We start from the raw sequence: 24939 nt of genomic DNA, 5'->3' as shown, positions 1-24939 counted from the left end.
GGTGTCACTTACTGATTTATCTACCAAAGACACATTTTACTGGCATTTGGTTCTTGGCGGGTGTTAATTTCAGACTCTGCTCACATGACAAACACTGCATGTTACTGTATTCCATCTCTTGCTCTTCCTGCCCTTCCTTAGTCACACACCACCTCAAGGCACAGCCATGTCTCCCATGCTGTATGTGGAGGTTAGGGAGCCTAAAGCTGCAGAATAGACCTGCAGCATCCCCGTCTCACCACATTACTGAAGCTCCTTTTCCTCCATCCTTCATCTCTGCAGCTAAGGTAAGGCTTGGACTCTGGACTCAAACTCCAGCCCCCTGCAGACACTGCGTCCTTCCTCCACAAGTCCAACCTTCAGCTGGACCGGTTCAGAAACCAGTTCAGAGAGACTGGCTAATTTGGCTCGCCCTGTGCAGGTGCAGCAGTTCAAACCAGCTCAGTTCAGCTGGACACACATGGGTGTGGCCAGCCATGGTACAGAGCTACAACCACTGGAAGCCTCGGCTTCGATCGGACTCAATGTGCAGCAAGAACATCCTGAGTTATCTTTTGGCCTGGTTGTCTGTAGTCCCCTGTGAACCGTTTGATGAGGATTGCTTGGCGGTTGCGGGTCGGACCTTGGCGGTGTCTGACGTAGCCTTGGTGCTGTCGGGTCGGGCTTTGGCAGTCTCTGGACGAGTTTTGGACTCTTTCTTTGGCGGGGTGGCCGGCTCCCAGAGGAGGAACTCGTGCAGGAGTGTGTTGACGGCCTCGGGACATTCCATCATGACCATGTGGCTGCCGTCATCCAGGACCTTCAGGAAGGCCATCAGGAGGATCTGACACAAAACAGAATGGAAAAATTTTTAGAGATTTTAGTCATCAACTGAACAGAGGACTCCAATGCCATAATGTAAAGATAAGTTAACATTTTGTGGCGAAGCAGTTTTGCCAACAAATATGGTTATTCATATTACTTTTTTCCTTACAGCCCATTATAGTGTCCTTGTTAATTTTGTCTCATTTGCTAATTCCCATCCCTGCTGAAGGAGGAGTGATTTCATTGCCTTAAAAAAGAATGTGTCAGGAGACAGACAAGGGGAGACAAGGGAACTAGAGTTCAGAGTTAGAGTTGGGATTATTCTCCAAACAGAGCAGATGAAAGGCAGGGGAAGAATGAGGAGGTATTGGGCCTCAGACAACTAAAAATAAAATCAACAAATGATCCATTTTTATGCTAATTCTCATGATCCCTACAAGAAACATGACTAAAAAAAGCTCATCCAGCAATTTTGTCAAGTTTGGATCCTGGGTTTAAAACGACACTGTTCTAGCTGGTAGCAGCCCCCTCACCTCTGCCATGCGCTGGTCCTCTTCAATCGGGACAAACTTGTCGTACATGCCATGTACCAGCAGGATGGGAACCGTGAGCTCACCATGGTAGACCTCGTCCCCCTCGGGCCAGTACTGCCCACTCATCATGGCGCGCAGCACAAAGGACGACACGTTGAAGGCATTGTTCTCTCTCAGCAGCTGCTTCTCCTTGGCACCCTGCCGAGCAAAACCAGCCCTGCAGGGGGCAGAGCAGAGGACGGGTAAATTAGGGTTCAGAAATTAGAGCCACAAACATGACAGATGGATTTTGATGACATGCCAACAAGGTCCAAAATGAGTCGCCCATCAAATTGGTCGGTAACTTTTGAGACAGAAACATTTGAATACCTTGATTGTATACAGTCTTTGATCATTTGATTATGCTGAATTTTCTTGCACTTCATGCCAAATTCTAAACTTGATCCATTGTATAAGTTAGATACATACACTTGTTATACATGAAATAGCATTGAAAACAGGTAGGGTGACATATTTCTATGAAAAATATGTGGCAACTATTTTGGCTGGTAAGTATCATTCTTGGCAGGTACTTTTTTAAGTTTACCAGTCCTGGGTAGGTGAGCCAAAAAGTTAATTTTGGACCCTGCATGTCAACTCAATTGGGGACAGCGCTACATCTCTCTCTCTGTGGAGTTGCTGTCTGTGTTTTACACCCAGTCTCACTTGAGAAAGCTCCAGGCCAGCAGCGGGGAGAGGCAGTGCAGCACACAGGTAGGCAGGTTGAAGATGGAGCAGAGGCTGGGCTCCAGAGCTGTGGGACCTCCTCCGTTGATCATCACCATCTTATGGATCTGTTCTGGATACTCATGGGCCAGGAACGTACAGAATGACACACTAGGCAAGCAGGACAGAGAATAGAATAGAATGGAATAGAACAGAATAGAATAGAATAGAATAGAATAGAAATTTAATGTGCAACCAAGGCTGGCTATATGACAGGCTAGAGGAATCAGGGTAATCATGTTGTTTTGTTGTACTCTGTCTTTTAATACAATGTTTTGACTGAGAAACCATGTTGGGAGTGAAAATTATTGCATTTTCCTCATACACAGAGTATATATTGTTCTTGTTCTTAAGAAGAAATCAAAGTAGGCCCACCGTATCACCATAATATCAAATATCAAGCAGAATTTCTTAGAGTAATAAGTAAGATAGTAAGTAAGTAAAATGTAAAATGTGACTATTCTTCACTTTGCTGAGGAGATCCCAGTTTGGGACCACTCTTTGAGATCCACTGTGCTGTATGAACGTTGTGATGAAACCTACCCATAAGAGTGTCCAATGAGAATATTCCTCTTGCGTGCATATCTTTTGAAGATGAGTCGCATGTCCTCGGCCAGGGCGTAGAAAGTGTACGCTGCAGCTATCTGCGGAGCCGAGCTGGCCCCGTGACCCGCCAGGTCCGGGGCGATCACCTCATAGCCCAGCCGGGAGAAGAAGTCCATCTGGCTTCCCCAGATGTCCAGCGAGCCTCCCACCCCGTGGATGAAGAACAGCGCCACGTCCGAGTGCGTCCCTTTACAGGACGATATCTTCCTCTCGCAGTCGATCACCACGGTGCGCTTGGGCTTGCGCTTGCGCTTCCTGGGTTGCTGCGACGGGTCAGGCTGTCCGGTGGTCTCTCCGGTTGCTGCATCCCCTGCTCCTGATTCGGACGCCCCATCTTTCCCTCCTGTGCCGGAGTCGGACTTATTGGCTTCAGGGACGCTGCCGGGCGGTGAGGAGCCGCCGCCGTCAGTCAGCTCGACCTCTGCCGCGCTGTTGGGGTCCGTCTCTCCGTTCTGGCCGCTCGTCAGCTCCGTCCTCGCCCTGTCGCCCAGGTTCTCAATGAACAGCTGCCCGTTGCGGTATAATGTGATCTTCCGTTTGCAGCTGACACTCCCGCCCTGCCCGGTGGGCTCCTCCACCACCGGCCGGTCGGGGATGATGTGTCGGACCCGCAGCACGCGGCCCGGTTTCACCTCTACAAACTCGTAGCCGTCGGCAAGTTCTGAGGTTTCCACGGGAACCACAACGTTGGCCGACTTCCCGGTCAGGCAGCAGAAGAGACTGTCCATGAAGCTGGTCAGCATGGCTGCCAGTCTGTAGGAAACATACACACACACACATGAATGAACACACACTCACACAAACATGGATGCACAAACACACAGATAAACTTGTATGCACATGCACGCACACACACACACACACACACACACACAAAGTAGGCCACATGTGTCAATGGCACATAAATCATAACAAGAACCATGTTTACAAGCCCAGTATCATGTTTACAGCACAAGTCCATCTGACTTGAACCTGTATAGGCTACAAAGATTATAAAAACTGATGTAATACCTTAAAGAGAAGCAAAACAATCCAAATGAACTATACTGATTATTTCATCTAATTCTGTTGATAAATAACTCAAGGTTTTGAATGTGCCAGCACCCTCAATAGGCCTTTCAACATGCTAGGTCTGTTGTTTATAGTATTCTTGTTTATTTTGACTGGAACTTTAAACCTCTACATGAAAAGGGCAAGTAGGAGATAATGTCATTCAGAGAGGTAAACAAGTTCTTGTGCCACTAATTACAACTTAAACCCTGGCTACTTTCTCTCAGACGTAGCTGAGCAGCGTCTTCGCTCAGCGAGGCCTTTGGGGGTATTAATAGAGAGGGACAGTAATAGCCCTCGGAGTTACAGTAAAGCTGGCCGCCATGTGTTCACTCTGCACCGGCCCATAGCCTACTCCAAGTTTCACACTGACTGTCAGAGAGTCAAAACCATTAACAGAAATTAATGGTGTCTTTTAGACAGCATAATCTAAAACTATGGTCCAATAAAGGTAATGGGAATTAAGGAACATAGGAGAATTAGATGGTCACTTTGGTATCAGTGAAGCTCATATGAACTCACACACACATGAACAAAAAAGCACACACAAGCTTGAACAAAATACACACTTTACTTTACAATGGTCTTATTCTAGGGTATTAACCTGCGTATTAACCTATGGAAAAGTATTGTAAGTACACAATATTACTGTCTAGGTACTTGAAAATCTCCATAATACATAATGTACTTACAATAGTGTAACACACCATTCAAATGGCTTCATTAAAACAGTGCTGTTAAACCGTTGTAAGTACATTATGTATCCAATGTATGTCTCCACTGTACCATCAGACTAATACATTCCCTCATGGTGAATGAGACTATTCATAATGCAGGCCTCACACACCCCTTGCAGTCATTTGTGCATGAAGCTGTATGTGTTAGTTTTTAGTTAGTTGTTAATTGTCTGCCATGGCAACCGCCCAGCAGCCTAGCAGGGTCTGAATGTCTCTCTGCTAGCGGCATTATCCTCCTTCCTGTTGCTCCCCTCCCTACAAGGAGGGATTATACCCTCTGTCTCTCTGGCTGTCTGTCTCTCCTAAGTCCACACACCACAATCTGTTTACCTCCTCTCTTGGAGAAAACAGTAACACTGGTAGTAGTTCCCCACCCCCTATGTGATTTGTAGCATGCTTCTCTATACTTGAAATGCACTGTCTGCTGCCTTCAGCTGGGGATTATGGTAACAATGTAATAAACATTCCTCCCTGGCTGGCTGGCTCCATGTCCTTTCTGCTTATACTGGCACAACCTCTATCCACACAGCAGTGTTGTGCAGCGCTGTGTGTTTTCTGACTGGAGGAGGCTGAACTGGGCAGTCTGATATCAGTGAGGTTGACATTTACTTCTAATATTATCCTCACATCCAAAGGCTAATGTCAAGTGGGGGGTCCCTTTGTTTACATACGGCACATGATCACTTCTCTGGGGCTCTCTGTTCTTTCTGCATGAGCTGGCACTTGTTGCTTGTGCATAATGTTTATACCTGTTCTGTAAAATCCCCTTTAGTAACAATGTATTTCATTATCTTCAATTTCATTAAACATTGATGTGAATAAAGATGTATGATTTACAATTGTGGACTTAGTAGGACTGTAGTATAATCACTTTAAAACAGACTATTGCTTAATAACCACATTTCTGCAAATACTTCTAAAAAAAATGCACACAGATGGTGTTATGTAGTAAAATGCAGCTGTCATGTGAGAGGAAGAGCAATATATATATTACATGCACTGAGCTGTTTGCAAGCCACACCTACCCTATCCCCCCTTTTCAGTGCAGTCTCCCCCTGTCTTGCTAATCTAGTCTCTATATATTATTCAATAAGCAGGAGCAAAGACAGTGCTAAATATTTCATATTCAGAGGTGGTTGCAGGAAAACTTCAGAGTCAGACTGTTGACATAACTGTTCTGTGAATGGCAAATCACTGAGCGAGATAGATTCTCCAAATTGGCAACATAAACTGTCCCACCTCTTGATTTAGACTGAAAGACTTGGCTGCATTGTGCATGATGCAATTGAATACTGACTCAATTCTCACTTATTACACATTGTGAATCTATTATAAGATTGATCCAGTTGGCTGAAATAGACACTCCATACAGTCTTGAATTGACAACACATGTGGGACGGTGGTTGTGATTTGAATTAGGCTCCAACATTACTAACACAGGTCACATTTGGCACTGGACTCCGTTCTCCGTCCCTTATTCTCCTGTCGCTCTCCTCACTTCATCTCCACTCTAAGATATAATGATTAATTTGCTCAAATTTAACAAAATAGATGGTGTGTACAAAAGTACTGTTTTATCTCAATATTTCTCTAATATCAGAGTGGTGCATTTCATAATTTGGGGTTAACAAGCAGGTTTTCCTTTACGTGTACCTTTTTGACGTCATATGATCAAGCACCATCACCATCCTTAATGCTGGGAGTTTGTTTCCTCTGATAGTCTCCACATGGTCTCTTTTGTCAGTGGCTGCAGGAGACCGTTACATAACGATTCACGCAGGTAGGAAAGAATCACAGAGGGGATTGATGCCCAGAAAAGAGCACAGACTATCAAAGGGATTAGAAACAACTACAGTATAGCATCCAAGTAGACCCGGATTGCTGTATGTGTCAACAAACATCGACATCAAGTGCTTTGGCCCTTTCAAGGTCCTCAGGTATTCCACTTGCTGCCTGCAGCATAGATTAGTAACTAAACAGTGCTGTTGATCATTTCCAAGTGTATCTTTCTTAATGTTATTGTGGTTTTCTCCTACTGAAAGAAAAAGAGAAGGCTATACTGAAGTGTGGAAAAACTGCAGTAGATTAGGTATGGTATTATGTACATAAAGTCTATGTGTTAAGTCTTTAGGCCTCATCTTATGCCATCACTGCCTGTTGTTTTGTATGGCAATACTGTATAATTCACACATTTCTTTGTGAACTATAGGCCTGCTCTTACCAGGATTGAGGAGGAACTCTAAAACTCTGAATGAAGTATGCATATTTGTTAATGTTCTGAGCACACAGCTCTTCAGCCACAGGGAAGCTGGTGGGAAAACAGTGCATCCTATATTTATTAATCAGTGGCTGATGGTCTGTTTTCTTCAAAATGTAATTAATATTTTCAGTCATTTGGGCCATTTTTAGCAAATATCACAAATACACAGCTTGACAGGCTAACATAATGCCCAGAATATAGTTGACAATTTGACTACTTTTTGCTTAAGGAAAGTAATCACTGTTCTCAAACAAACAAGTAAGAGCACTGAATAACCAAATTAGACCCTGCTCTTGTTGCTGATTTTGGCAAAATAAAATGTGTTTCACCTGGGTGAAGGTAACGAGGCAGATGGTCCCCATCTATTGACAACAGACAATAAAGCGTGTTCAATAGGCCACTCACAGGCTGAACGTCTGATGCAGCAAATGGGGCAAGTGCCAGAATGTTTTCTCCTTTTGTCCATATTCTTGGCAAATAAAATGTCATTTCAGAATGTATTCATATTGAATAACACATTCATTTATTGGTTAATTGTAGCGCAACTTTATTTGCAATGACCTAATTCTTGCCTGTTGCCAAAACAGGCATACTACAATCAAAACAATCACATAGCCCAAGGAAACGAATTACATAGCAAAATAGCAAAAGTCCTTACCCTGATAGTTCCAAAATCCCGCGTGAAATATGATTAGAGGGGTGTCGTTTTCTTATGAAGCATCGAGGAAGCAGGCGAGCTATAATCTGTTGCAGTCAATCCAATAATCTAATTTATCTGGATTCTGCTGCCCCGTTGGTATAGCCTCCGCATAGCGGACAGTATTACAGCATGTCTTTCAATGGTTCAGACGCAGATCCTAATATTTGCGTCGGTTCCATGTTGCAGTATTGGTATCGGCGCTCGGAAGGCGCCAGGGGTCCAGCCGCATGTCAGGAGTGTTTTTGATCCATAAACACACGAAGTGAACCACTATTACCTACTGGTTGTGTGTGTGGATGTACAGTAGTGTAAAGAGCTGCCCCCTACTGCTGACTGGCGCAAGAAAAACACATGGGTTACCCTAATGAAAACGAGCTATTAACACATTTTAGAAGGATAGCCTACCATAATATCTCAGCAAAAATATAAATCCCAATTGGAATATTATAGAAATATCAGAATGATCCCACAGGAGATAGAAATGCAATAAAGTAGGACAAGGTCACTAAGTAACTACTGAGTACCACAGATACACTATAGTCCCTGTAGGGAGTGATTTTTCTTTAGGGCTCAATAGCAAACGGGCCTCTATGCTTAGGTGTCAATGCACTGCAGTCTACAGGATCAGAACCAGCACAGAATAACTGTCACAGCCCATGTAAATATACTGTCTATCAGCTTTTTTGTCTGTAGCCTGCATAAAACCCTTTTGCAACCTACATTGTGACTGATTATTACATAGCACCTTGATTATTGTGGGCTCCCTATGGATTCCCTAATCCAGTGGTTCCAAAAATGGGGTCCAGGGACCAGCAAGGGTCCTTGAGGGCAGTCCAGCAACATGAGGACTTGTTTAATTGTTTCAGTCACAGTAAGTACAATGAGAGAATGATTGATTTGTACATAGGTTTGACTCTCCCCACCGTTACCTCCCCACCTACAGTACAGACAGTTATAAAGTCACATTCAAATCTTCTCAGACGGTGTTTCTTAGAACATAATCAAATGGGGGTCCGCACCTGTGTTTGACATGAGGATCATGGATCAGGACATGAGGATCATCATTTTGGCCCCCGAGCTGGTGCTATATAGGAACAGTTCACCCCACAGTGAAAACTCTTTATCTGTTCACCCCCATGTCAGTCAAAACTCAACTGAAATTCACATAAGAGATCATGGGGTATTTCTAGGCTTTCTGGACCCATATTACATTCGTTTGACTACAAAACACTTGGATTTTGCTGCACAAGCTGTTAAGAAATATGTGACATCAACATTTTATGACCCTTTTGAAACTGTAAACAACCAGACCCCAATCAATTCATACAATTGTTTGTTATAAAGCTGAGGTGGACCTGCAGTTGCTAACTTGCTGTGTGTTTGGTGGTCATACAAACTTCAGTGGAGTTTCCACTGGCATGGAGGGGAGTAGATAATGACACAGTTTTCATTTTGGGGTGAACTGTTCCTTTTTGGCCCATGCATTAATCCACTAATGATTTCAACTGGATTTCATAATGCAGTGTGTGGCGTTTTTCTCATAATCATTATGGGAAAAACTAGTTGTATATCCATGGTGTGTGCAAGACCCTTGTCTTCATGGCCTAGTAGTATCAGTATATCAAATGTTGGCTTCCCTTCACTGGTTACCTGTCCGTTTTAGAGCTGATTTAAGGCTTTACTTATCACTTTTATGTCTGGTTTCAGTCTAGCCTCTTATCTTTTATTTTTATTTTTTATTATTATTATTTTTTTATTGATTTTTAAATTTAACAAACACATACACACCTCTCAACATAAACAACAACAGAAAAACGTACACAACAGAAAAATCCCACCCCAAACCAACAACAGACGCTGCAATATGTAAAAGTTAAATTGAAAGGAAAAACAAGTAAAATAAAAAATAATAATAATAATAAATACAAAAATGGTACAGGAATACGACAGGAAACAAGTAAATAGCACATACAGATGGAGCAATCAGCCATCGCCTTCCAGGGACAAACAAGTAGGTCAAAGTCTCTGTAGGAAAGGATGCAAAGGTTTCCAGAGTCTCCAGAATTTGTCCGATTTATGGTTGAGATCATGAGTCAAGTTTCTCCAGAGGGAGAAGGGCCGATATCTGTGATATCCACATGTCAACTGTAGGGACCTGCTGTGCGGACCAACGCAGCAAGATACACTTTTTAGCCAAAAATAAAAGAATCATTAACAGAGATTTGGTGTCTAAGATTGTCCGGAGTATGGTTTAACAGGTAAAAAGAAGAAGTCAGTGTAAACCGTTTTTATCTTTTAATCATTTATGAGCTGAGGTGTAGCCAGAGCTCCTTGGATGCAACATGTATGGTTGTTACAAAGTCTAGACAGAAAATTGGGTGATCCAGCATTCTCCATCAGGGCCCCGAGGCTGTGAAACAACCGGCCTGAGGAGATCAGGTTAGTGAAGTCACTCTCTTCCTTTAAATCCTGTTAAAAAAAAGACACACACACTTTTACAAGCTGGTTTTCACTAAATGTTGTAATGGAGTTGCTTTCAATTTGATTTTTTTTCTTTCTCTCTCCTTTTTCTGTATTTATATATTTTTTCTGTTTAAAAATGTTCCTAATAGTTTTTCTTGTTTCATGTCTTCAGCTGTTGTTTAATCTGTGTAAATCAGGTTGTACCACTTTTGGAAAGGCTGTGTAAATAACTATATGGGAAGTAAGAAGAAGTACAAAAGAGAAAAAAGGAAGGAAAAGAAAAGCATCCTCTCTTAATAATTTCTCAATATTTTGAAACAGAATTTTGAATTGTAAAAATTAAATATTGTCATATCTGCCCAAAATGTTACCTACGTCTATTCAAGTAATCATGGAAAAACGTTTCTTAGGAAAAAGGAATATCATTCCATCTCATCAAGTCCCATTCCCCTGCATCATAAGTAGCTAGTGCTGGTGCTGGTGCAGTTGCCATGGCTTTTGTTGCTAGGTAACTGTTTCCAAGGAGTCCAAGGAGGCAGGTGCCAGAGAGAGGTGAGACAAGAACCAGCAAATCCATCAAGCCAATTGTCATTGAGGCCTCCTTGCAGCTGTACCAGATTTAAGGTTAATTTTGAGATACATATTTTAATAGGACAGCAATGCTTTCTGATCATTTAGGCAGCTGCTTACTGAAAGGGTTTGGTGCATGATTAAGCAATATTTAAAACAAGTAGATAGAAGGCACTGAACGGCAACAGTATTGGTATATAGATGTTTGAATAACCATTCTATAATGCTCATTATTTTCATGATTATACCTCAATCAGTACATGTGCAACAGAGATATTAGCCTAAATGTTTTTGAATATGCTATGCTGTCATGTGGCTCTATTGTAGCTGGGAATATGTGGTAGTTTGAGCATGCTGAAAAGTGTATGAAGCTACTGTAGGCTATAAATGGTACAGTTAAATGGTACAATATAACTCTCTTCCATCACGTTGGGCTTTTCTAACAGCCCCTAACCTGTTAAACTCAACACTGTACTACAGTAGCTATGTAAAATTGAGGAATGACCTAAATGTCATCATTCAGATCAAGTAAAAATACTCCAAATTGTAACCAACTTAATATTTTGATTTACAGCCTTTGATATAGAAGGGAATAGAATAGAATAGAATAGAATAGAATAGAATAGAATAGAATAGAATATGCCTAACTACACCTTCCCATGGGTTTTGCTGCATGATTACAGACATAGGCCGAAATTAGAGTATTGATAGTTCCACTGCCTCTGAGACAGTAAGGAAAGACCTTCGAAACTGTTTCAGCTGTAGTTGGTTCTTATTATGAAGCTTTATCATGAGGGAGCTGTCCTCCCTTGTCAATGTTTTAGGGAGGGGCTAAAATATTACATCCAGTGTTCTGTTTAATGATAGGCTACCTCGTCAAACTGCCACCACGTGGTAGCAACCGACAGCCAATGGGCGCTCTCGAGGCGTGGCCAGGGAAGCATCGCCACCATCTAGCCATCATGCTAGCTGAAGTAGTCCTGTGTAACTAGCCTGCTAACTCATGCTATGACAACTGCAGACTGTTTTTATGAGCATAGTGTCAAGCTTTTCACGGATACCGGGATCTAGAATGGAAACAACAACTTGTATGTGAAGGGCGTCATTTTCTTTTGCAAGAAGACTTGAGAGGACATCTGTCTCGGCTAGCTGCTTAGTAAGCTAGCGCGGCTAACCTTGCTCACACTGCCTGCCATCACGACCAGCACGGCAGACAAGCAAGCCAAGCTCCACAAGTCGGCGTATCGACGTTAGAAATATCTGCCATTATCATGGAGAAGGTAAATATCGCCTAAATATCTGCCTAATGAAGCTGTAATACAGTTAGCTAGAGGAAAAATGCTAACTAGTGAGCTAGCTAACTTTAAGTAGCTGTTAGCCACACCTGCTTCTCCTTTCTTGGCATTCACCCAGGCCAAACCGGCATCATTTTGTGGCACTCGTGCTTTGAGGTAGTCAGCTCTGTCATGCTAATTTGATGCCACTTGCTATAGACTGTAGCTGATACATTCAACTCAAGGTGAGAGGTAACTGACGACGTTAGATGGAAGACAGTTGAACCAAAAGAAGGCCCTTTAGCTTGCATATTGCTGAGATGAGGGAACGCCCAGTACCGGCTCAGTGACTATTGTCCTCTGTCATTTGCAGGGACTTCCCACCCTATGTGTTTTTTATTACTCTTGGCTGTCTTCTTGACACCTGTACTGATATTACTCTGATTTCAGCTTTGACTGCTCTGGTGACAGAATGTGCCCTGAATAGCTACAGGCTTAATTTCTAGAAATGATCATTTACTGTCCAGATCAGTAGAGACTAGGCTAAGGCCAACCCATCCATTTTAATGCACTAGTCCTATTTGACAGGTGAATAACAACAGAAATTAAAAAGAGGAATTGCTGTGGAAGGCAGACACACAGATGACTCACTTGATTTGTGGTCTTTTGGGTCAGATGCAAGATGAAAGGGGAGGCCATAAGATTTCATAACAGACCTACTAGATCTACTGATCACATCACCCTCTTCCCACAGGCTGATTTCTTGAAAGGGCTCCCTGTCTACAATAAGAGCAACTTCAGCAGGTTCCACGCAGACTCTGTTTGTAAAGCATCTGTGAGTAGCCTACGGCAATGTTTCTTTCCTTGAGAGGGGTTATTACCTCAGACTGTAACGAATCGGCACAGATTTGGCCACAGAATATCTCAATTATGGATAAAATGCTGAACAATGGTCTGATATATCAACTTCTATCAAGGCATAAATTACACCGAAGCCTGTTCCTTAACTTTAATGTATGCTATATCAAAGGCAGCTGTAATTTGTGACCTGTTTACAGAACCGGAGGCCCTCTGTGTACCTTCCAACCCGTGAATACCCCTCAGAACAGAGTAAGTACCAAACCCACCGCAGAATACCAGGCTCAGGATCTTAACTACTGGGAGGAATTGCCTCAACCTTAAAGACTTGATTAAACAATAAAGCTCTATTGAGGAATCACATAATGTCAAACACCCTTTTTGTAGTTGATTACTGAAGTATTTTCACTACATGGGACGATTAAAATGGATCATAATTTGGCTGATATAATGTTGATAGTATTCTGGCTGTGTTTTCTCTACAGTTATTGTAACAGAGAAAACCAACATCCTCCTGCGCTACCTTCATCAGCAGTGGGACAAAAAGGTGAGCATGTTGGATGCCCACTTATGAGTCATGCACTACCAATTAATTTCCCAATTTTGTCTTCATTTATGGACAATTAACTTCTCAATCTTTATTAGGCCTCACTGTCCTGTAGATTTCAATGATTATCTTAAACTTTTTAGCCTCATTAAATGGTAATTAACCAGTGGTCTTTGATAGTTGGATAATCATTGAGATGCAATTGTATGGTTTTATTCAGTGTTTTACTCCCCTTTTTGTCAAACAGAATGCAGCAAAGAAGAGGGAACAGGAACAAGGCGAGGGCGACAGCCCAGCACCCCCGAGGAAGATCGCCAGGACAGATAGCCAAGAGATGAATGAGGACTCATAAGTGTGTGTGTGTGTGTGTGTGTGTGTGTGTATGTATGTGTGTTTGCGTGTGTTTACAGGGCATAGCCAATATAAAGGAAACACTAAAAGTAAAGTCCCACCTTAAAGAGTTCTGGTGGTTCTGCAGTATGGCAGGGTGCATTTCCTGGCACGAAATCAACCCAGACATCCCATAGAGAGCTAGTGAAATCCTAATAACTGCAACAACATTCTTAGTCCTCATCATCTGATGCATCTCTTTCTTAATGTGAACAGTATGTTCCAGGATGAAGGAGCCCCCAGCAACAAGGCCGCCACCCATGGTTTAATGGTCATGCTAATGAAGATAATGTAACCAGAAATCATCCTAAATGACATCTCCGATTATAAGAACATTTTACACCAACATTTTTTCCCCTCTCTCTCTCTCAAAGTCACTGTTGGTGGCTGACGTTTACCTTGACCTTCTAGGACATAACTGAGCCATCACCATGGGAACTTCATACTGGTGTTGCTTTTATTTATTTTGGCCATGCCCTGTGTGTGTTTGTGGATGTGTGATTGTTTGTATGCATGCTGAGCTGTATGTATGTATGTATGTATGAGGTGAGTGAGTCGTTGAAAGAATGGCAGAGCTGATCGAGTGTCAGAGATGGACTTGACAGATCGACAAGTCAGACACTACACTACCCTTAAAAACAGTCTCATACTGGTATGTGACTCGTGTAGCCTTCTGTCAAACTACTGGAGAGAGTCTGTCCTGATTTGTGCAAAGAGAACATTTTGTTACTGTTTTATTTTTATTATAACTATTATTGTTTATGTTTGGCAATGAGCTTCCTGCCAGCCACAGTGCCCACCCTCTCAGTTTCACTGCCCACTCTGCAGCCACACGGGGGCATTGCAACGTTTCTCCACACTGTTTGATTCAACAGAACCAAGAATGCACTGTGAAGAACTGCACAACGTAGGAGAAACTCTTCCAGAATTCCCCTTAGATTTGTGTTTATGGTCAATATGCATATCTCCATTCTGTTTTGGGGCTTGTGCTTGTTGGTTTAAATGTTGTGTTGGTGTTTCTGAGAAATATTTTTACACCTAGCGCCGCCTTCTGGCTAATCAAGGCTAGTATGACAAATTGGATCAGCAACAGCTTGCTCTGAGTTTTTGCTGCTCTTTCATCATAGGATGCTAGAGGAAAAGAAGGAAAAAGATGTCTGAAATATTGAATTGCAAATTATAATCTGTTAGAATTTTCAATTGCACAACTAGGTAACAGCACAGGTAGTGTCGAGAAGTATGTACAGTACATGTCTGGAAAAGGGAAAAATTATACATTATGATGTGTGTAAATAATAGCCAGTGCCAGATGTAGTTTCTCCAATGGAATAACATTGTGTCTGCCTTTTTGTAAAATAATACATGTCCATGGATATTGTAGAAGTAAAGAGAAGAGCTCTGATGCCCAGTGGATGTTATCTTGTCTTGCATGTTGATGTTTCCAGGGCAGGTCCAAGTATTCCTGGGCCAGCGATAAAACGTAGCGGGGTGGGGGGGTGAGGCGTTACCTTCCTATGGTTTAGGGAGATGTCAGCCCTGTAACCGATCGTTGTGGTTTGGCCACTTTTGTTCCCCCAGCTCAGGGCCTGGGACAGCTGCACCGGTGACGGCCCTGGATGGTTTTTGTCCGAGAGCCGCGCTGAGATGAACGCAGGGGGTTTAAAAGAGTATTATATTTTCTGCCATGGAATGCACAATAAGCATGCACAGCAAAGTGCAGTTGCCATCCTGCCTTGTTCCTGAGATTCAGTTTGTATTGGTGTCATATACTGTACAACACTGAATATAGACCTTTTTTAATGTTATTGTTGACACTGCCCGGCAAAGTCACGGCAAAGCCTCCTGTCCTCTTATCAGTAGATGCTGCAGTGTGGGTTGACAGTGTGGTCAGTCATCTTCCTCCCTACCTACAGTGTACATACCCTGTCTGTTTTTGAAGCGTAAAACCACGTTATGCTTCTGCTCCAATAGATTGACTGTTCTACAACACCCTAAGCCTTGCCCCATCTTATGTGTATTAGTTCATATGTTCTTTTTAGCTTTGCTGAAATAAAACTGGATTGAAACTCAGTTTTTGTCATGTGATGCTTTTAATGGACGATTTTGTTTATTATGTACTGGATCTCAGATTCTGTGTCCCAATATTGAGAGCAAAGTATGTGTGAGTGAGAGAAATAACTTTTTTTGCTGGAACAAGTGGGTCACAACACATGAAATACATTTTCAAATAGTTTTATTAACTATTTTTCAGGTCTTACAAAAATATGACAAAATAAATTAAAAGAAATAAATAATCCCATTTCCCAGTATTGTATTTTTCTTGAAAAGATTTTTTTTTGTACAGTGGTACATTGGAAGAGCATATGATGTCTTTTTCAGTAAGTGAGGCTTCCATGAAGATGTCTTATCTTTAGCTCTGAGGTTAGGGTCAGGTTTCCATGTAGCTGTGGTGACAGTCTCACCTCTACACATCCACTCTTCAGATCCAACACAACACAGCACATTTACTAAATTCACTTACTCCTATCCCGCTGCTTCCACGTGAGAATGATAGCACTTGTTATATCTAGATAAGCCCAAAACACTTTTAAGAACCGCTGTTGCTTTGATATTGAATCACAGAGACGGCTGACGAGCCTCAGTTGTCGGAGCTGATAAAGTTGTGTGTGGGACGCCTGTGCTCGGCCTGAGGGAAACGTGTGATGCTGCTGTCTCCGGCATGAGATGTCTCTCGATGAAGTGCCTCCTGTTTTTGTTAATATCCGAAGCTATTAAAGAACTATTAATTCACTTCAACCAACACTTATTTAGAGGAAGATTCTGCGCAGAGCTTCATAACAACAATCTGTGGAAGGAGGAGAATTTGTTGCTGCTCCCAGGAGTGCAATAGAGAAATAAGTGAGCAAATTGGTTAATTCTATCCGGATGTATTCAATGAAATTACAGCCCATTTAAGAGTTTTCCCTGAATAAGGAAGAACTACAAGGAGGCACTCCGCTCCACTGTGGTGTTGCAATAGCATCAGCAAATGGTCTTATCTCATCTGTGCCTGCTCTTTGAAACTGGCTTCCCCTTTCATGATGAAGCTTCAAAAGATGATATATGAGGTCTATTGCATCATGGCATCATCCATCCCTGAAATCCAAATGCTGCAAGAATAAAGGTTTTAATGAGAATATGCTCTGCCTCCGCTCAGCAATGCTAAGCCATCTGTATGAAAGCCTTGATCTCTAATATGCCGTTCCTGCCGTGAAGTGTCCCTTTAACAATGACCAGCCTGTGAGAATGATATTCAAAGACACTGATGATATTCAATTTCCCTCGGCCTCGCACTTCTAATTTTACATTTATAATAAACGATGACTTCCAGCTGCATAAAAGAACATAGAACGACAGTAAAATGACACTTTGACCACACAAATGGCTGTCCTTCCTCTTTCCTTATTGCGTTCGACAAGTCAGTAAGAGATATCTCACCATCTTTTTGCCTTTCTGTGGAAGTACATTTTTATCCGCCCTTTTGTTATTCCGCTGAACGGTGGACTAGTTTTACTGGAAAGTTATTACATACACAATGGAAGAGGCAGCAGTGGGCAGACACCTACTTGATGCTCATTGTCATCATCATCCCAGATCAGACTCATTCTGGGCACACAACGGGATAGATGGATGAGATTATTATGCAGTGTGTCACGGGAGTTTCCTCACAGTAGACATGAGACACAGGAGAGATACAGGATGTGTGCATCTGATCCAGCCCACATGGAGAGAGAACTGCTCAGGATTGAAAGCCGATAACATTGACAAGTAACCAGTGAGGGGACACAAGGAAATGTTGTTTATTGTGTAGCAGGGACATGGTGCATAGAGTTTGGCGAGGGATAATGCAGTATGGATGGGACCTGCGGGGGGCTAGACTAGACTAGGATACTACAGCTAAGTCTCCTCTACAACTCAATGTTATTGCAAAGATCTTTGCCAGAGGCGATGGTGTGGAAATGCATAGTTAATGTTTCCATCTCTCAGCCTGGCCGCTGAGCCAAGCTGAGTGTCTCTGTTACGCGGTGCAACGGCCTCTGCAAACTTCTTGATGTTCTCTCTCTGTGTGTGTGTGTGTGTGTGTGTGTGTGTGCCTTATCTAATGCCCAGTGGATACCAAGATACATATTTCCTTCCAAAGTGTTCCGAAGCCGCAGCCCGGCCCTCCGATTCTGCAGTCGCTGCAACATCTGACACGGATGTCACGGATAGTGGTAAATCAGAACAACTGGTTCCACACAGAACATTTTGCTATGCAGATAAATTGCCTGCGCTCTGGCACCACCCTCTGGAGACCCTGCAGAGCTGAAAGAGCGGTGAGTGGTAGCTGATGGGCTCGCTTATTAAAGGAACATCATGTGTAGCATAAACAGCGCTGAAATTAATGTACATGAGAACATATGTCTTGGATTTACAGTATAATCAGAAAGGTACCGCTTTGGTTAAAAAAAGGAAATGTCCATTCAACAATTAGCATTGCAATAAAGCAATACAGCAAATGGTACGTATAAAAAAGATATGGAGCTCAACATAAAAAAGAGCAACTATTGTAAAAAAAAACAAAATGCCTCATATGAATGATTAGGAAGATCCCTTGGTTGTCAAGAGCAGGGATCGGTGGACAGACAGCATCTAGTGTGAAATGAGAAAAAGAAAACAATCCAGCTTTTGCATAATGTCATGAGGCAGGCTGGTGTTGGCCCTCCCCCCCTGCAGAAAGAGATGTGTTCCTATGCAGGGCGTCAGGGTTTAGTGCAAATGTTACCTCTTTTTAAACTCTACACTCGTCTGCCAAGTCTAGTTAGAGCCGTGTGTGTGTGAAAATGGAGCACCATCCGTGTTTAAAACCATGTGTACAGGCTTGGATGGGGAACAGCACACAACAGGCTTCCATACTCCATATTCCCATATTCCCAAAATCACCAAAAGTCCACCTCTGCTTTTTTTTTCTTCTCACTTTCTGTCTCTCTTCCACTTTGCTCTCTCTCGGTACAAATACTGGTACGTGACAGCTTGTCGTGCTTAGCTCTCTTTACTTTCGTTTCACACCTTTCTTCAAAACGACATATCCAGAACCACTGTCATTTTAACAAATCTGATATTGCCATCGGGATGGGAAGAAATGTACCAAGCTCCGACATCACCTCCGCTTTGAAAATAAAGCTGCCGGTGTATCGGGGATGCTTATTACGGGAGGGGTTCGTGTGATGATTGATCAGATTTGCAGTACTGTTTGTAATTAAAACACTGATTGATATTGCTTTTCCAATCGTTCCACTTCAATATAAAAGTGAAGGGCCCAAGAATCCCTCACAGTTAAAAATGAGACAGATATCTAATGACCATTTGTTTTTTGTGATAGCTAAGAACACTCTCAGTAGTTATTTGATGTAAAATCTGTGATTCTTTCACACCACTGTATATTTTTTTTAAAATCTTTTTTCCTCCATAACAGACTGTTATGTTCCAGTGGCAGGCCACCAAGATGCTTACAATTTCTGACTAAAAGAAATCAAGAAATACAGCTCTCCGCTTTAAAGGCTTAAAAATATCAGAAACGCAGCTCATGCATTTCTTTATGTATTGCAGACAAGGAAGGGTTTGTGTGTGCTTGTGTGTTTGTGTGTGTGTGTGTGTGTGTGTGTGTGTGCGTGTGTGTGTGTGTGTAAGGGAGTGAGTGTGTGTTTTTTCGGGCATGATAGGAGGGCTTATGTCTTTCTTATAAAGACTTCTTATTAGCCTGTATTTTGTCTTTCAGCAAAAAAAGCGGACCACCACAAGTCAACAGTCATCTTTCCTCAGCTTCATCTCTCCCTCGCTCTGCTTCAGGGACGTGAACACACGGCCTGTGACAGCATGGAAGGCAGGTCGGGCCTTTCCTCACAGTAAACACCTCGCTTCTTCAGCTTCCATGTAACCAAAGAGGAGTTTGCTCTCTGTCTGGGGCTACTAGACTTTAGGGCCGGCCGGGTCCAAGTCTGTCGAATGTCCGTTCTCGGACCCTTCCCCTCCGGGCGAGGGGATCTCGTCCGGGACCCCGTTCAAGTCGGACCTGGACGGTTGTCTGTCTGACGCCTGCGAGGACGATCCTTCCCCCGGTCTGGGTGGCTGCGCCCCGTTCACACACGTCCCCCCCTCTGACTTCCCAAAGTTAAACAGTTTCCCAGGGTTGAAGGCTTTGCTGGGTGACTGGGAACGCTCCTGAGAGCCGCTACCTGATGATGATGATGATGATGATACCGCTGTCGCCGCGGTACTGGAGGCCGTGGCGGCGGCAGCAGCGGCCGCCGCGGCAACTTCCTTCTTGTTCTCAGGCGACTTGAGGAATTTGAAGCTCAGGAACCCGGGGAGTTTCGGCTCGCTGCCGGTGGGCGACTGCGGGGAGCGGGCGCCTCCCGAGGAGAACTTGCTCTGCAGCGGGATGATCTGCTTCAGCTTCATCACATTATTGTTGGCCAGCAGAGAGCTGGGCCTCTTGGGCTTGTCCGACGCGCCGCCCCCTCCTCCCCCGCCTCCGGGCCGCGATTTGCTGCCGTGACCCTTGTCGTGGTGGTGGTCCCCGGAGGAGTCGCCCTTGCCGTCGTCCCGCTCCCTCTCCCTGCGGGCCATGTGCTCCGCCTGCCTCTGCCGCTCCTCCTCCTCCCTCTTCCTCCTCTGCAGCTGCTGGTAGTGCTGCTGCGCCTGCCGCTCATGCTTCTGCAGAGGGAGGGAAACATTCCCATAATGTATTTACTAGAATCAGCACGAACCCAGCTAAGCATTACAATACTGCAGTGTTAACCGTCCTACAAATCCCTCATTGTGCATCTATCCTGCACTATTGCTGCAGGGGTCACTACAGCCTATTCTCTGTTGAATGTTGTAAAGTAGAACTGAACATATTATTACACAAAATGTGTCTCTCATAAGTCTGGGTGCTAGACCATTAGTTGCTTCTTCCGGTGGCTGAAAAGTCACCAGAAATTGAAATACAAGTAATTTATCCCCAACAAGAAAGCTGCAGTGCAGTAGTACAACAAGCTTGCAGCAAAAAGTGTGGCTCCCACGATGGCTACATCTATAGATATTACATTACAGTACATTGCAGCAGAGACACTCAAATAATGAGGTAACTCTGGCAAGACAACAACACTGACGTATTAAGGCTTGTCCAGACTGCCTGAACAATTCAACTTTATTCCCTTCCTTGCAACTTTTCCATGACACCTATTATAGAAGTGAATTGTGACTTCAGTGCAACCTTGGCCTTAAGTTTCCTCGTGGTTTACCTTGAAGGCCTCCCTGCGCTGATACTCCAGTTTGGCCATCTCCTCTCCAACCCATGTGGGAATGTCAGGGATCGCCACGTGGATGATGTACTTCAAGAGGATGGCAAAGTGCTGCAGATGGACAGGCAGGCAGACAAAGGAGGGGAGTAAAAGAGGATAATAATGCATGAAAATACAATCCTTATCAAAAAATGCACATAATGCCTCAGAATACGCTTTAAAGGTATGTTACTCGAGCTGAAGCTTGTACAACATTTGGGCCATAACATTCTCCCTCTGCTAGGCCTGACTTCATTATCAGGCCAGGACAGAGCTGTAGGCTGTTTACCTTCGTCTGAATATAGATACGGCCTCAACAGGCTACAGAGTGCACAGCTGACAGAAATAGGATCTCAATATGTTACAAATAGTTGGAAAAACATGAGAAGCGCTTGGCTTTTTAACTTAAGCGCTGGTTGAGAAGCTGATCTCTGGTCAGTACTACACAGCCCCGCCAGAGAGTGGGTTACTGTCAGAGATCAGGTATCGGGGGATTTGCCAAGTACATAACACAGTACATAACTTATCACCCACATGTCTAGATTGAATACAAGTGGCAATGTGGTGGGTCACAGGAAGATTAAAATGGGTCCCGCAGAAATTAGTGTCAAAATATTTCTATGTAAGACAAAGGTTATTGTATTGTTCTGATGCCACACATTCCTGCTAAGCAAGTGGAAAAACATGCAGTACAATAGCAAGTTTGCAGCCTAAATACCTGTCACATTTTCTTATTAGCCGACAAAAAACAGCAAAATATGTGCTGGATCACAAGAAAAAATGACGTTGAAAATGCTGGTGTGCAGAGAAAAAAGTTTGGAAAGCACTGCTCTAAGCACTTCAGGCTGACAGGCGGAAATGAGCTGTGGTACCTCGAGGATGACGATGGAGATGATGGCCATCTCAGGGCTGAGCCAGGGGAAGAGGCGCTGCAGCTGGCCACACTGGCCAATCAGGTAACAATTGACTATGATGGCAATCAGGCCCATGGCTTCCATCGCAGTCTGCATGGGGACAAAAATACATTTCTGATACGTCGCTCCTTAGAATTGAATTTATGCGATGCTGCACTGTAAAAATGAGAATTTATTCAGTGCAATTCAATTCAGTTCAGTTCAGTTCCATTCTGTTCAGTTCAATTCAATTTCATTCAATCACATCAACCTGAGACAAATTTAAGGTCATAGTTGCACACCATAGTCACCAACCAACGGATAATATATACAGCCTAGCATAATTAGTTAAGTACTGTTTTCATAATGATCAAGTGTAATGTATTTTTTCCAACTTTCAAAATGGATCTAATTAGCCTCGGTCCCTCTGTCAGTTTGGGTCCCAGGCAGAAAACAACCCAAGAGCCCCCGATCAAGTGTATCATCTGTAATCTCTGACCTGCCACTGGCCGATGCTCTCCACCCTGAGTCCAAACGGCCTCTGCAGGCCGGTGCAGAGCTTGAAGGCGTCGCTGCGGATCTCAATGATGTTGTTGATGAGAGCGCACATGGCAGCCAGAGGGAAGGCGGAGGAAAAGAGCACCACATAGCCAAACTGGACAAACATCTCCTGGTAGTCCTGGAAGGTGTCCTGAGAGGGTCAAAAAGGACAATTAGGTCTACCAAGTAAGTACCATTATGAATGTTATTACTTGGCACCATTGTAATTGGAAGAATCAGGCTTATATTCCTGGGAGAGGTTTTACTGTACACAAAGAAATTAGTTTTGAACACATGCAGAGCCTGCTGTTTGGAAAATCATACATTACACACTTGTGTGCTATAATAGGACCCAAAAGCAAATAGGATACTATCATATAGCACATAGTAACTTATGCCCATATGGAACATGACCCAGAATTCATTCACAGCGCTTCAGATGCAGGCGGGGTGGGGTGGGGGTGTCTCATGTGAGGTTGATGGAGCGTATATTATATATACAACAATATACAGTCTCAATTCTTGCAATTTATTGGAAAATAACTGATATCTGATGAGGAGAAAAAGTACCACCCTTTGAAACCCAAAGCAGAGCGGCTTGAGTTTGGGTGTATTAGCTCTTCTTACCTCATAAGTCTGCATGCAGCTCTCTATCTCAGCCTGAGTGAGCGTGTTGCTCTCTCTCTCTTCGGGGGGGTCGATCCACGATTCCCTCTTAGTCTTAGGCTCTGCCCTCTCCAAGCTCCTGCCCCTTCTCCGGTGTCGCAGCGTCACGCCGCCCTCCGACCCAGAAGGCAGTGGGGCAGCGCCGGCGGCGGCGGCAGCCGCAGCGGCGATGCCTTCGGCCGCCCCCGCCCCGCCCCCGCCCGACTCCTTCACATCGTGGATGCCGTTATCGTCGTCGTCGTCACACATTTCAAATACAGAGGCGGGGTCCATTCCCTTCTCCACCATGGTGGGGCTCCCCTCCTCCAGGAAACTATCGTCCATTGGGGGGCCGCTGCAGGCTGGCCTTCTGTCCACCTTAACAACAACAACAATACCATTACCAATAGTACCAATACCTATACCAATGCCAATATCAACACCAATACCAATACTAGTAGTACCAATACCAATACCGACACCACCAACAACAACAACAAGAGTGGCAAAAAGTATACGACTACTACTACTACTACTACTAATAATAATAATAATGATACTAATGACTTGTTATATTTGCATAGCATCTTTCTTAACAAATGAACAAAGTGCTACAATAAAAGCATATTAACATCGCACAAAGTTATTATGTTAATATAGAGTGTTGTGCAGCGTACCTTCTCTATGAAGCTGACCTTCCTCAACTTCAAACCGCAGTCTATCAGACTTTCCTCCTCCGTCTCTCCTTCACTGAACCTCCCGCTGTCGGCCTCGTCCCTCTCCCCTCTCTCCTCCTCATCAGGCACCCCGCAGCCCCCGTTCAGACACTTCTTCTCCCTGGGATGGGACGAAGGCAAAAAGTGAGTGTTCTGATGGTGTATTCACTCGGTGCCGGCTGGCGTGAGTCATAACTGCATGCTGTGCACATGTCATAGGTGGATACAGATAAAGTTGCTTTCCATTTGCACCTGAGCTTCTCTGGTTTTAAGTGACTCATGCTTTGAATGTCGCTGTGAGTGACAACTGTAGATGTATAAATGTGACTATGTTTTTTTACGGCAATCAAATTCACCTTCTCTCTAGTCTCTCCTCTATCCTTATATCAGGATTCAGATTGAAGGACTTTCAACGTCTTGTTTGGTGAAATTCAAGGACTCAAAATGTTTCGGGGTAAAACATGACATTGGTCAATTTTTAACATCATAGAGGTCTCATTCTTTTTACATATGATCTTGACAAATAAAAAAATCAAGGTGAATTCATTAATTTAAAAATTGCTGCTAACAATGCAAAATCTCCATCACAGGGTTTTCCTCAGGATCCCAGGATGGAGAGCTGAGGCATATTGATGAATTTGAGTGCTACATTTTTATAAAAAAAAAAAAAAGAACCTTTCAAGTCCTTTCAAGGCCATCTATTCATTTGCAAAATCTTTTAAGGCCTTATTTCATTTTTCTCAAATCTACAAACTTTCAAGGATTTTCAATGCCCATAGGAACCCTGTTATATGTTTATTAGAAATAAGAAATCATAGAAATCAACTTCACTAAATGTATACTTAGATTTAGCTACCTTTACATGTGTATTTTACTAAAGTGTATGCTTTATACATTCATTTTTATTGATTGAATGAGAGTATAAGTAATGTATTTCACCTTCTGTCTGGGTGGCCCACCCCGGGCCGGGTGCCCCGCAGGCCGGGTCCTGGCATGGTCTGGTCGGTGGGAGAGGCCTGGGCTTTCCCTGCCGCCAGCCGGGCGTATTTGAGCAGCGCCGAGAGCAGCAGGTCCCACACGGCTCGCAGTGTGAGCTCGCCCAGCTTGTGGCGCTCATACAGGTAAGGCTGCAGCACCTCCTTCACGTTTTGGAGGAACTGGCGTATGATGAGCAGAGTGGCCAGCATCTGACACGGGCAGAAAGAGAGAAACGGTCACAAGGAATGAAGTGTTGCTGCCTTG

The 24939-nt window shown here is 43.6% G+C and overlaps 3 protein-coding genes across 3 annotated transcripts in view; 1 reads left to right on the top strand and 2 right to left on the bottom strand.

Moving 5' to 3' along the window:
* Nucleotides 1-547: 547 nt before the first annotated feature.
* Nucleotides 548-3472, bottom strand: abhd8b (abhydrolase domain containing 8b). Its single transcript, XM_071916304.2, has 4 exons — nucleotides 2646-3472; nucleotides 2043-2213; nucleotides 1338-1554; nucleotides 548-823 (listed from the first exon to the last, which is right to left on the bottom strand). The coding sequence occupies exons 1-4, from the start codon at nucleotides 3449-3451 to the stop codon at nucleotides 548-550; spliced, it is 1470 nt and encodes a 489-aa protein (XP_071772405.2). The 5' UTR covers nucleotides 3452-3472.
* Nucleotides 3473-11442: 7970 nt separating this feature from the next.
* Nucleotides 11443-14200, top strand: dda1 (DET1 and DDB1 associated 1). Its single transcript, XM_071916302.2, has 5 exons — nucleotides 11443-11768; nucleotides 12517-12597; nucleotides 12821-12872; nucleotides 13106-13167; nucleotides 13415-14200. The coding sequence occupies exons 1-5, from the start codon at nucleotides 11760-11762 to the stop codon at nucleotides 13517-13519; spliced, it is 309 nt and encodes a 102-aa protein (XP_071772403.1). The 5' UTR covers nucleotides 11443-11759; the 3' UTR covers nucleotides 13520-14200.
* A 5345-nt stretch (nucleotides 14201-19545) lies between these two features.
* ano8b (anoctamin 8b) overlaps nucleotides 19546-24939 on the bottom strand; it is a 34942-nt gene continuing 29548 nt past the window's right edge. Inside the window, exons 13-19 of the mRNA XM_078285830.1 lie at nucleotides 24637-24884; nucleotides 23659-23818; nucleotides 22964-23359; nucleotides 22296-22487; nucleotides 21776-21907; nucleotides 20865-20975; nucleotides 19546-20292 (exon numbers count right to left, since the gene is read on the bottom strand). Coding sequence (XP_078141956.1) covers nucleotides 19546-20292; nucleotides 20865-20975; nucleotides 21776-21907; nucleotides 22296-22487; nucleotides 22964-23359; nucleotides 23659-23818; nucleotides 24637-24884 — 1986 coding nt within the window. The remainder of the gene's footprint in view (nucleotides 20293-20864; nucleotides 20976-21775; nucleotides 21908-22295; nucleotides 22488-22963; nucleotides 23360-23658; nucleotides 23819-24636; nucleotides 24885-24939) is intronic.

The sequence above is a fragment of the Centroberyx gerrardi genome, chromosome 9, assembly GCF_048128805.1.
Source record: "Centroberyx gerrardi isolate f3 chromosome 9, fCenGer3.hap1.cur.20231027, whole genome shotgun sequence".
NCBI classification, from domain to species: domain Eukaryota; kingdom Metazoa; phylum Chordata; class Actinopteri; order Beryciformes; family Berycidae; genus Centroberyx; species Centroberyx gerrardi.
This window is presented reverse-complemented; position numbering and strand designations above follow the sequence as displayed.